At 39.7% G+C, this 11,688-nt stretch overlaps 1 protein-coding gene across 1 annotated transcript in view; it reads right to left on the bottom strand.

The window, feature by feature from the left end:
* Positions 1-11,688, bottom strand: part of Efhb (EF-hand domain family member B) — a 55,761-nt gene that overhangs the window by 24,036 nt on the left and 20,037 nt on the right. Inside the window, exon 6 of the mRNA XM_036168486.1 lies at positions 70-199. Within this exon, the coding sequence (XP_036024379.1) occupies positions 70-199 (130 nt within the window). The remainder of the gene's footprint in view (positions 1-69; positions 200-11,688) is intronic.

Raw genomic sequence — 11,688 nt, 5'->3', positions numbered from 1 at the left:
AGGTAGTTATTCAAGTGCAAATGCTAAATCTCTAAGATTTACTGCTGGACCAGGTATAATCACACTTACAGTTGTAGTTCATGGAGCCAGTGTAAAGTTTTGGCCATGGTGCGCCCATCATTAAAATGAGGTGTTGGGACTCCATACAAGTCAAACCTATGGAAACTTTGTGGGTTATACTTTCGGTTCTTTGCTTCTCCTGTGGGTAGTGAGAGCAGGGAAGAAGATTTCTGAGTTAAGCACCAAACCAAACCAACCAAACAAACAAAAACACCACCTTATCTTAGGGAAAGCACACTGTGTTAGATGAGTGGGACAAAGACCGCAACTGTACCCATACAGGGAGCTGTGCAGACTCAGCTACAGATGACAAAGACCCTCCCCTGCACATGATGTAACACCATGGGATGTTATATCCAGAGCTCCTAGTGTTCACGTAGCCAGGTGTTGTAGCTTGTGCCTATAATCTCAGTACATAGAGGACAGTGAATTCCAGGCCTGCCTTGGCCACATAGTGAAATCATATCTAAAAAGGCCAAAAAAATAAAGTTGGAAAATCCTAAGTAAACAAATAAATAAATAAGTAACCTAAAACCAGTAAGACTAATAAGTGAATTTAGGAAAGTTGCAGGATACAAAATCAACATATAAAATTAACTGTGGGGGTCTCTACAACTACTAGGGCTGTCAGACTGATGAACCACGGTCTGGTTCAACACAACTCAGTAGCCAATGTTGGGTTAAACTTCTACAGTCTAACATTGGACAGTTCATTGCAGGCATATTTAAGTACAGTATAATTAGGGAAAAAAATTTTCGATGTAACACAATCCTGTGTGCATAAAGAGGCATAATCACATCAAAACTCTTCTCAAAGTATATGTCACTTCTTTTATGAAGATAGGTTGTAGAAGACCTGCCCCACTTTTACCCCAGGGTACTCTTGAGGAGGGAGAAGTGAGAAATACTTAGATAGAAGGACAGAAGGAAAAGAGACAGATAAAAACACAGGATAGCTCAGGAGGGCCTGGATCCTTATCCACCAGCCCCTTCTGTCTTTTCTAAAGGGCTTTTTAAAGGAATGCCAAGGGGTGGAGCAAAAGACCTCCCCACAGCACATTCAAGTGCAGACCATTCCAACCACCTTGTAACCATGTACATAGTCAAGCAATCCTATAATGCAGCTCTGCTGGGCAAAGCAAGTTCAGATCTCACTAGAACCTTTGTGGGCCTCCACAATAGGTTCCAGAGACATGATACAAGTATTATCTTGAGGACCCTAGGAAGGATATGGTGTGACCTCAAATATACAGATACTGCAGAGGTCATCTGGGCTATTAGCTACCTCCAGTCCTTCTTGTGGGCACTTAGGTATGGACTGGCCCTGCAGATATCGCAGATCACCTGGCTGTTAACCACCTCCATTCCCAGACTTCTGGGTGGAAAAATAGTATATACATTTCTCCCGTTGAAGAGACTATCCTGTGTGTTTAACAATCCTAGTGTCCCTAGTGCTTATCCATGAGTGCAAGGACTTTTGTGCTCTCCAAAAATAACTACCCAGAACAAAAAACAAACAAACAAACAAACAAAAACTGACAAAGCAACCCCTTTTACAATAGCACCAACTAGCCAAATACTTAAGAATAAACTTGCTTTATTCAGTTGTTGATCGTCTGGCTGCTTGGCTGGCTGGTTGGGTGGTTGGTAAAGCTGAAACTCAAATGCTTAGCCCTGAACCTAACAGGCAAGCTCTCTACCACTAAGCTACATCCCAAGCCATTGTTTTTCTGAAATACTATGTTGTCCAGGATGGCCTCAAATTCATGGGCTAAAGAAATCATCATATCCTACCCTCCTAGTAGCTGAGGCAATAGGCCCCACACTACCACACCTGGCACTTAGGAATAAATTTAGCAGAGAAGGTGAAAGACTTGTGCACTGAAAACTACAGAACATTGTGGAAAGAAAATGTAAAGGGCACAAATGGAAGGATATTCTTTGTTCATTGATAACATTAAAAACCTCATACTAGAACAGGTGAAATAGCTCAATGGATAGAGGTACCTGCCACAAAGCTTGAGTTTGATTCAAGGACATATATGGTAGAGGGAGAAACCCAACTCAGAAAAGTTGTCCTATCATCATACTCATGGGCACATGTAAACACACACACACACACACACACACACACACACACACACACACACATTTTAAATGCCCATAATCCCCAAAGCAATACAGAGATTCCAATTCCTATCAGTCGCAGTAGCCTAGTACTTAGATGGAGGCAGAAGAATCAGGACATTTTAAAACATTTTTATTTTTATTTATGTGTATATCTATGTTTTTGTGTGTCTGACACATGTATGTGGATATTGTTAGACTCTAAAATAGTGCATTGGATCTCCTGGAGCTAGAGTTATAAGTAATTGTGAACCACCCAATGTATATGCTGAGAACCAAACTCAGGTCCTCTGGAAGAGCAACAAACATTATTAATGGCCCAAGGATCAGGACTTTAAAATTGTGTGTGTGTGTGTGTGTGTGTGTGTGTGTGTGTGTGTATTATTTTAATTATATGTATGGAGTGTGGTGTGTACATGTATTCATGGAAGAAGCCAGAAGCATCAGAGCACTTGCCTGGAGTTACAGAAAGCTGTGAGCTATCATGGGGTGCTAGGAACAGAATCTGGGTCCTCTGAATGAGCAACACAGACTCTTAACTGATGAGCTACCTTTTCATCCCCAGGATCAGGATTTTAAAGTCATCTCTGGCTGCACAGCAAGTTCAAAGCATCATGGGATACATAAGACCCTGTCTCTATAAATATATACATATAATTATATGACAAAGGCTGGAGAAGCAGCCCAATAATAGAACTTGTACTTTGAATATCCAAAGCCTACTAGTCAATTCCCAGCAGCAAAGTATAATAAAATAAAACAAAATTATATTACAAAGCTGTAGCAATCAAAACAGTATGAATTGACTCAAAACCCTCCATAAAAGCAGAGTATAATGGGGCCACTGCAATTACAGCATCAGGAGGAAATGGTAGAAAGATTATTATGAGTTTAAGTCTAACCTAATAGCAAAACCTTGTCTCAACAAAACAAGAAGTGTGCTATTGGCATAAAGGATATGTATAAAGAGAGTGAAGGTTCATGCCTGTAAATCACAGTACTCAGGAGGCCAAAGGAGAGTTTGAGTATGAAACCAGCCTGAGCCACATAGCAAGAGCATGTTTAAAAATAACAGTCAAATGGATTTAGCAAACATCCCACAAAAATATTCCATCCGAGACAGAGAATATACATGTAGATGTAACCGGCTTGCTGTGGATATCGCTCTGTGTAAATAAAGTTCTGATTGGCCAGTGACCAGGCAGGAAGTATAGGCGGGACAAGAGAGAAGAGAATTCTGGGAAGTAGAAGGCTGAAGAGAGACACCGCCAGCCACCACCATGAAAAGCAACATGTAAAGACACTGGTAAGCCACAAGCCATGTGGCAAAGTATAGACTAACAGAAATGGGTTAATTTAAGATAGAAGAAGCAGATAGCAAGAAGCCTGCCACGGCCATACAGTTTCTAAACAATGTAAGTTTCTGTGTGCTTTCTTGGTTGGGTCTGAGAGACTGTGGGACTGGCGGGTGAGAGAGATTTGTCCTTCTGGGCCAGGCAGGAAAACTCTAACTACATATACATTCTTTTCTGGTACATGGAGCTGTCTAAAATTGGTCACTGTTTAGGCCCCAAACCAAGCCTTAACAAATACAAAAATATTGAAATAATTCCCTTCATCATACCAGACCACAGTGATATAAAACTAGAAATTAACAGAAGACTAACCTCAGATATTACACAAATACTTGGAGACCATACTTTTGAGTGAGCAGTGATTCGCTGAAGAAATTAGGGAAGAAATTTTTAAATTCCTAGAATCAAATGAAAACAATGGCATGGACCACCAGAATCTGAGATATAGCTGTCCTAAAAGGAAAGTCTGTAGCCACAGAGATCATATTTTATATATATAAAAAAAATCATAGCTGGATGTCATGATGCAACCCAAGACTTGGAAGGCAGAAACCAAGTCTACATAGCAAGTAACAGGCCAGCCAGGGCTACACAGTAAGACTTTGTATCAAAAGAAAAAAAAAAAAAATTCAGTGAGACAACCAAAATTACAGCTCAAGGTTCTAGAAAAAACAAATATATCCAAGCAAATAAAAGACATATAATAAAAACTTTAAGACATTAAGGAAAGATATTAAGGAATATATCATAAGATGGAAAAAAACTTCAATGCTCATGAATAGGTAGGATTAATATAGAGAAATAGCTATTTTACTAAAAGCAATCTACAAATTCAATGTAATCCCATCTAAATCCCAACACAATTCTTCACAGATCTTGAAAGGACAACTTTCAGATTCATATGGAAACACTCACACACACACACACACACACACACACACAAAAAGGATAGCTAAAACAACCCTAAATATTAAAAAGAACTGTTAGGGGTATCACCATCCCCAATTTCAAGTTGTATTACAGAGCTATAGTAATGAAAATCAGCACAGCATTGGCATAAAAATAGACACATTGGTCAATAGAACTGAATTAAAGACCCAGCCATAATTCCACATATTTTTGGACACCTGATATTTGATAAAGAAAACAGAAATATACATGAGAAAAAAAGACAACATCATCAACAAATGGTGCTGGTCAAATTGGATGGTCACATGTTGAAAAACGCAAATAGATTCATATCTACCACTCTGTATAAAACTCAACTCCAAATTGGTCGATGGCTGGAACATAAGGCCAGATACCCTGATCTGATAGAATACAAAGTGAGAAATAGTCTTGAAGTCCTTGGCAGAGGAAAAGACTTTCTGAAGAGAACACTGATAGCACAGTCACTAAGAATAACAATTAATAAATGGGACCTTATGAAACTGGAAATCTTCTGTATGGCAAGAATACCATCATCCAGACAAAGAGGCAGGCTACACAATGGGAAAAGATCTTTACCAATTAGAAAAACAGATTTAGGTCAATACATAAAATATATAAAGAACTGAAAAACAGGACATTAAGAAAACAAATAACCCAATTAAAAATTGTACTACAGAAGTAAGTATGGAGTTCAGAAAAGATGAAACACAAAATAGCGAGAAACAAAGAAATATTCAACATCCTTGGAAATCAGGGAAATGCAAATCAAAACTACTTGGAGATTCCATCTTACACCAGTTCAGAATGGTCAAGATCAATAAAACAAATGACAGCTCATGCTGGGTAGTCATTTGTACAGTAAGAGGTAAGGATATGGGGAAAGGGGAACACTCATCCATTGCTGATGGGAGTGCAAACCTGTACAGCCACTATGGAAATCAATGTGGTGATTCCTTAGGAAGCTGAAATAGATTTACCTGAAGATCCAGCTATGCAACTCTTGGGCATATACATAAAGAACTCTATATCCTATTACAAAGGCACTCACTCATCCATTTCATTGCTGCTCTATTCATAATAGCCAGAAATTGGAGACAGCCTAGATGTCCATGAATGGATAAAGAAAATATGATGTATTTACACAATGAAATATTGCTCATCTGTTAAAAAAATGAAATTCTCAATTAGATAGATGGAGCTAGGAAAAAATCATCCTGAGGTAATACAGATCCCAAAAGATAAATATGCTATGTATTCACTTATTTATGGATGTTAGCTGTTGAGTCTTTAATAATTGGTTTTTATCTATATAATCACTGAGGTAGGTATAGACTAAGGGATTGAGTTAGGGATCTCCCAAGGAAGGGGAAATAGAGTATATAATTATACATGGACAAGGGGTGATCTGAATGAAAGAATTAAATGGAGACAGTGAGGAAAGAGGGGGGATGAAGAAAGGAAAACTGAAACTAATGGCCACTTGAGGGGTCATATGGAAACCTAATACCATAGAAGCTTTTTAAAATAAATACATTTATGAAAGAAATATAAATGGAGTCACCAAATAATTGAGAAGACAGTGCCCCAGTTGGACTTTTCTTGTCACCAAATGAAACATCCAGTGTCAGGGATGAGTTACATCTAATTGAGTTGTTGGCCAAAGGGGCCCCAGGAAAACCACCAACCCAAGCTATTGCCAAGGCTATTGGTTGCTCTCCACAAACTGATGGTAAAGCCTTATTGTTGAAGACAACACATACACAACACACTGAACATAGAGAAGTGGAGCTGGTGGCTATCTAGAGCCTTTACTCCTACTGACTAGTTAGTATTCATGGTCTTAGAAGGCACTCTGCATGATATCAAAGGACAAAGGAAAACACCAACCAAGCTACAACCCCTGAATGATACATTGGTGCAACAGTGGCACAAATATTGTGGGAGTAACTCACCACTATCCAACTGGATTTAAGAGACACTCCATGGAACCCACTCCTGACAATGCTAAAGTGGCCAAGAACCTGAGACAAGCCATGAGCCTAGGATAAAACCAAATATTATTATTCTTCCAAAGAAATATAACAATAAAATGGCTCCTAACAACTTTCTGCTATATCCATAGATTAGTGTCTCACTCAGCCATCATCAAAGAAGTTTCCTCTTGCAGTAGATGGGATCCAATATGGAGACCCACAAATGAACAATGTGCAGAAAGTGAGAGACTTTGGAACGCTCAGGCCTAAATAGGAGTTCTTCATCAAATCCTTCTTCTCAAGGATCAGGGATCTATGCAGAAGAGAAGGCTGAAAGATTGTCAGTCAGAGGGAAAAGAGTACACCAAAGAAAGAGTGTCTTCTAGACACAACAGGACTGATGCACATATGAATGCACAGAGACTGTGGCAGCATGCACAAAGCCCACATAGATTTAAGCCAGATAGGATCCCAGCACTGAGAGGTAGAAGTAGACATGAGTTCCCATCTCTAACTAGAAATTATCTCCAATTGACAACTACTTGCAAAGAAAAAATTAGCTCTCTAATGGAGTCTCACTAGGTATATAAACCACTCTTAAAGGTAGGCCCAGCAGAAGATGACCAAAATAAAACAAACTCAATGGTATTTTTTAGAGTTTTTGTCTCATATTGGTCTGTTTGGGTATTTTTTTTATCTTAGAGTCTTTTGCTTACACATTATATTTATGACTTTCCGGGTTTTTTTGTTGTTGTTTTTGTGTGTGTGTGTGTGTGTGTGTGTGTGTGTGTGTGTGTGTGTGTCTTTTTCTTTTTTCTTTTTATTCTGGTTTTTTGTTTTGTTTTGTTTTGTTTTAATTTGCCTGTTTTCTAAAGATACAGAAATAGAAGGCATGGAGTTTAGTGGGTGGGGAGGTGAGATTGATCTGGTAGAGGGGATGAAGGAGGAGGGAAAATCATGATCTGAATATGTTATAGGAAAAAAATTATTTTCAATTAAAAATAGTGGAAAATGTAGCATGATCCTAATTAGTCTTATTAATAAAAACCTGGAGTCAGATATCAGGGTGAAAGCTGAAAGATCAGAGAAGCAGAGCAGCAGCTACTAGTGACTTCTTACCTCTACAAATGCTTATACTGCTGTGGATATCACTCTGTATAAATAAAGTGCTGATTGGCTAGTAGCCAGGCAGGAAGGATAGGGTAGGTGGGACAAGGAAGAGGAGAAGGCTGGGAACAGGAAGGCTGGGAAGAGACATTGCTAGCCGCTGCCATGAGAAACAACATGTAAAGACACCGGTAAGCCACAAGCCATGTGGCAAAGTATAGACTAACAGAAATGGGCTAAATATAAGAGTAAGAGCTAGACAATGGTAGGCCTGAGCTAATGGCCAAGCAGTTTAAATAATATAAGTGTCTGTATAATTATTTTATATGTGGGTTGTGGGACTGCGGGGGCTTGGTGGATCGTGAAGAGAAGCTCTCCAACTACATTATACCAAAAGGGGGCTGAGATCCTTTTATTCCTGTCTCCATCTCCTGAGTACTGGGATTAAAGGCTTGTGCCACCACCGCCTGGCCTCTATGGTTATCTAGTGGCTAGTTCTGCCCTCTGATCTCCAGGTAAGTTTTATTTGTTAGAACACAAACAAAATATCATACAATAGCAAACATGTGCTATAGAACAATATGAAAAAATATTACAAAATATTCTATGCAGCAAAATGAGTCAACTGGGATTATATAAAAGTATATATACATACATATATATTGTACACTAAAGTACATACATAAGCCAAGCATGGTGGCATATACCTGTAATCTCAATATTTGGGAGGATGAAGCAAGAAGATTCCTGGTTCAATGACAGCTATACAGTGAGTTTGGGACCAGTCTGAAACATAGGAACCACTGTCTCAAAACAGGAGAAAAAAAAAAAAAAAAGAAGGAAGAAAAGATTGGAAACTGAGAAATCTTTTTGAATACTAAATATTTGTATAGTTTGTATTATCTATCATTCCAGGAGTTATTTAAAGTAAGTGTATTTTAAAGATGTTGCAGATCTTATTGCCTCTGAACATTGTCCCTGGTGTACTATTTTGAGCTTTGTTTGTTTATTTATTACTGAAACAAGGTCTTAGTATATAGCTCTGGCTGTCCTGGAAATCACTCTGTAGACCAGGCTGGCCTTGAATTCACAGAGATCCTCTTGCTTCTGCCACCCAAGTGCTGGGATTAAAGGTGTATGCCACCATGAACAGCTCATTTTTATTATTTTTAATTATGTGTCTATGGGGGAGTACGTGCACATGAAGGCAGGTATTCCTGGAGGCCAGAAAGAGGTGTTAGATCTCCCTGGAACTAGAGTTACCAGTGGGTGAGAACTGCCCAATGTGGGTGCTGTGAACCAAACCCTGGCCCTCTGCAAGAGCAGTGCATACTTTTAAGCACTGACCCATCTCTCCAGTTCCTTAAATTATCTTAAATGTATATCCAATTCCATGAAACCATGAAGCATCATATCTTACTTATCCAAACCTAGATGGGTCAAAGGAATTCAGTGGATAAGGGCTAGAAAAATGCTCAGGTTATCAACTGGTTATATTGGGCTATATGATACATTTACCTTTTCTTCATTTTTAATGTCCAGACTCTCTACAATGAGTTTAAGTCTCAGCATGAAAAAAATAGTAACTCTGATTAAGTAACTTTCAAAAGGCTAATGTACTTTGCATAAAAATCAGCAGAATGAAGACAATTTGAACTTGTTATTGTCTATTAGAGCTGTTCTTAGTATAGTTTTAATATTTATGTGTGTGCATGTGTATGACGCATGTGTGCATATATATGTGTATAATTGTTGTGTGATATATGTGCATATATATGTACATGTGTTCATGTATGTGGGTGTGCTGTGTTGTAGCATGCATGTGGAGGTCACATGACAGCCTTAGGTTGCTTGTTGGTCCTCAACATATACTTTGTCTGAAACAGGATCTCCTTGCTGTTTTCTGCCACTGCATAGCCAGGCTAGTTGGCCTGTGATATTCTAGGCATTCTCCAGACTGGAGTTACAGACACATATTACTCTGCTCAGCTTTATGTGGATTCTGAGGATTTAAACACACTCCCTCACACTTGTGCAGTAAGCACTTTACCAACTTAATACATTCAGCCCTATTCTAAATAGTTTTCTTTTTTATGAATTAAATTTTTTCATTTATTTTACATCCCAACCACAGTTTCCCCTTCCTCTTCTCTCCCAACCCCCTCACCTCCCCTTCGCTCCCCCCTGATAGATAATTATATGTCCACACGGTTGGGCTTGCCCGGCAGACCGCCTAACTATTTCCGGTGTAGAATAGCCATCTCTGGGTCAGACATCTTGCGGGACCGGGACTCTGTGGCCTTACGTGGCTGCATAAAGCACGCGCGCAGCCATGTAATCTACACGCATGCGTGGAGTACCCACAGGAGTCCCTGTACTCATGTGTGGCCCAACCTTTAAAAAGCCGGCGCCATCTTGTGCGAGGCTCTCAGTCTCTCTCTGTCTCTCTCTCTCCCCACGTGTGTTTCACACAGGCCTGTCACCTCTATCCTCTTTAATAAAACTCTCCCATGGTTCTGTCGTGTTCGGGACGTGTTCCTAGCGTCGCATAACTACTAACACCCCCCATCCAACTCCTCTGTTTCTGTTCAGAAAGGGGCAGACCTCACATGGGTGTCAACAAAACATGGCATATCAAGTTGAGGTCAGACTAAACTCCCTTTGTATTAAGGTTGGGTGAGGTAACTCAGTATAGTGAATAGGTTCCCCAAAGCCAGCTCAAGTGTTAGGGCCACTGCTAGGATTCCCACAAACAGACCAAGCTACACAACTGTCACACATATGGAGAGGGCCTAGGTCAGTCCCATGAGGCTCCCTAGCTGTCAGTCCAAAGTCTGTGAGCTCCTATGAGGCCAGGTCTAAATAGTTTTTAAACATCCACCAATTCACACATGCACACACATACACAGACACACAGAGTCATGGTTATCTTTTGTTTTTATTGTTTTGTTGTAGATTGTTGTTGTTTTGGAACAGAGTCTTATGCAGCCAAGGATAACCTAAAAGTCCTGGCATCCTCCTACATAAGTCATCATGGCCAGCTTCTAATTAAATATTCCTACCACACCAGTTATAATGGCACATTCCTATAATCTCATTACTTGGGAGTTGGAGACAGGAGAATCAGAAGATCAAGGCAATCTTCAGCTGCGGACTAAACAAGGCAAAATGTGATTTTCATAAGAAACGTGGGAGGGCAGGAAGAAAAAAAGGAAAGAAAAAAAGGCAGGTTGGGGAAGCAGAGAGATAAAGAAAAGAGTCAAAGGCATCAGAAGGATACTATGTTCAAGTGAGCAAGGACAGTAGCAGTTGGAGTCAGAGGTAGAGATTATCAGGCCTTGGGAACACATTAAGAAGTGGAGGAAACAGCAGATATTAGTTGAGAAAGAAGAGAATGGCAGACCCCAGATGGGGCTTTCTCAAGACCCAAATCAGAGCCTAACTCACTTCCTTAATCTATCATGACTAGCATATTTTTTAATTGAGTTGTATTTTACAGCAATATAAATTTATAATGTTGGTCCTTAAAATGATTCTAGTACTGTGATGTCATTACACAAGAACATTTAATTCTTGCGGGCCACAAGAATATATTATAAAGATTCATCTGTGTATTATAAAGCTATACTTTGACTGACCAAGGGTCTGTCAAATGGGAAACCATTTATCACAGAATATTTGGTGTTATCCAGCCTTAATATTCAGCTGCGCCTTGCTATGAATTTCTTGTGGGCCCATATATCACTAGACCATTTGGCAAACAGTTCAGCTTCTCAGACCTGCTGAACCTCCAGGTAACTAACTTCCCTGCTGAGCCTAAGAGACAAGCAGGCTATAGATACATAGCTTTGCTTCTTGTGCAAATGGAGCTCAGACCATCCTCTTCCTTCAGGCCCAGGACAGAGAGATTGAGGACAATAGGACTTTTTGCATAACCAAGTGAAGAAAGGACTGGAGCAGAATTCCAGAAGCAGACACAGAACCACTGGTCAGAGATAAGAGGGGAAGACAAGAGATTCTGTAGAGAGTAGATCTGTAGAGCAGATCTCTAGGAGAGTTTTCTGAGAGCCAGGAGTAAGGAGCTAGGAAGGCAAAATGGAGGATGAAGGGACAGAGGACAAAGATGAGATAAAAAG

This window comes from Onychomys torridus, chromosome 18, assembly GCF_903995425.1.
Source record: "Onychomys torridus chromosome 18, mOncTor1.1, whole genome shotgun sequence".
In the NCBI taxonomy this organism is placed as follows: Eukaryota; Metazoa; Chordata; class Mammalia; order Rodentia; family Cricetidae; genus Onychomys; species Onychomys torridus.
This window is presented reverse-complemented; position numbering and strand designations above follow the sequence as displayed.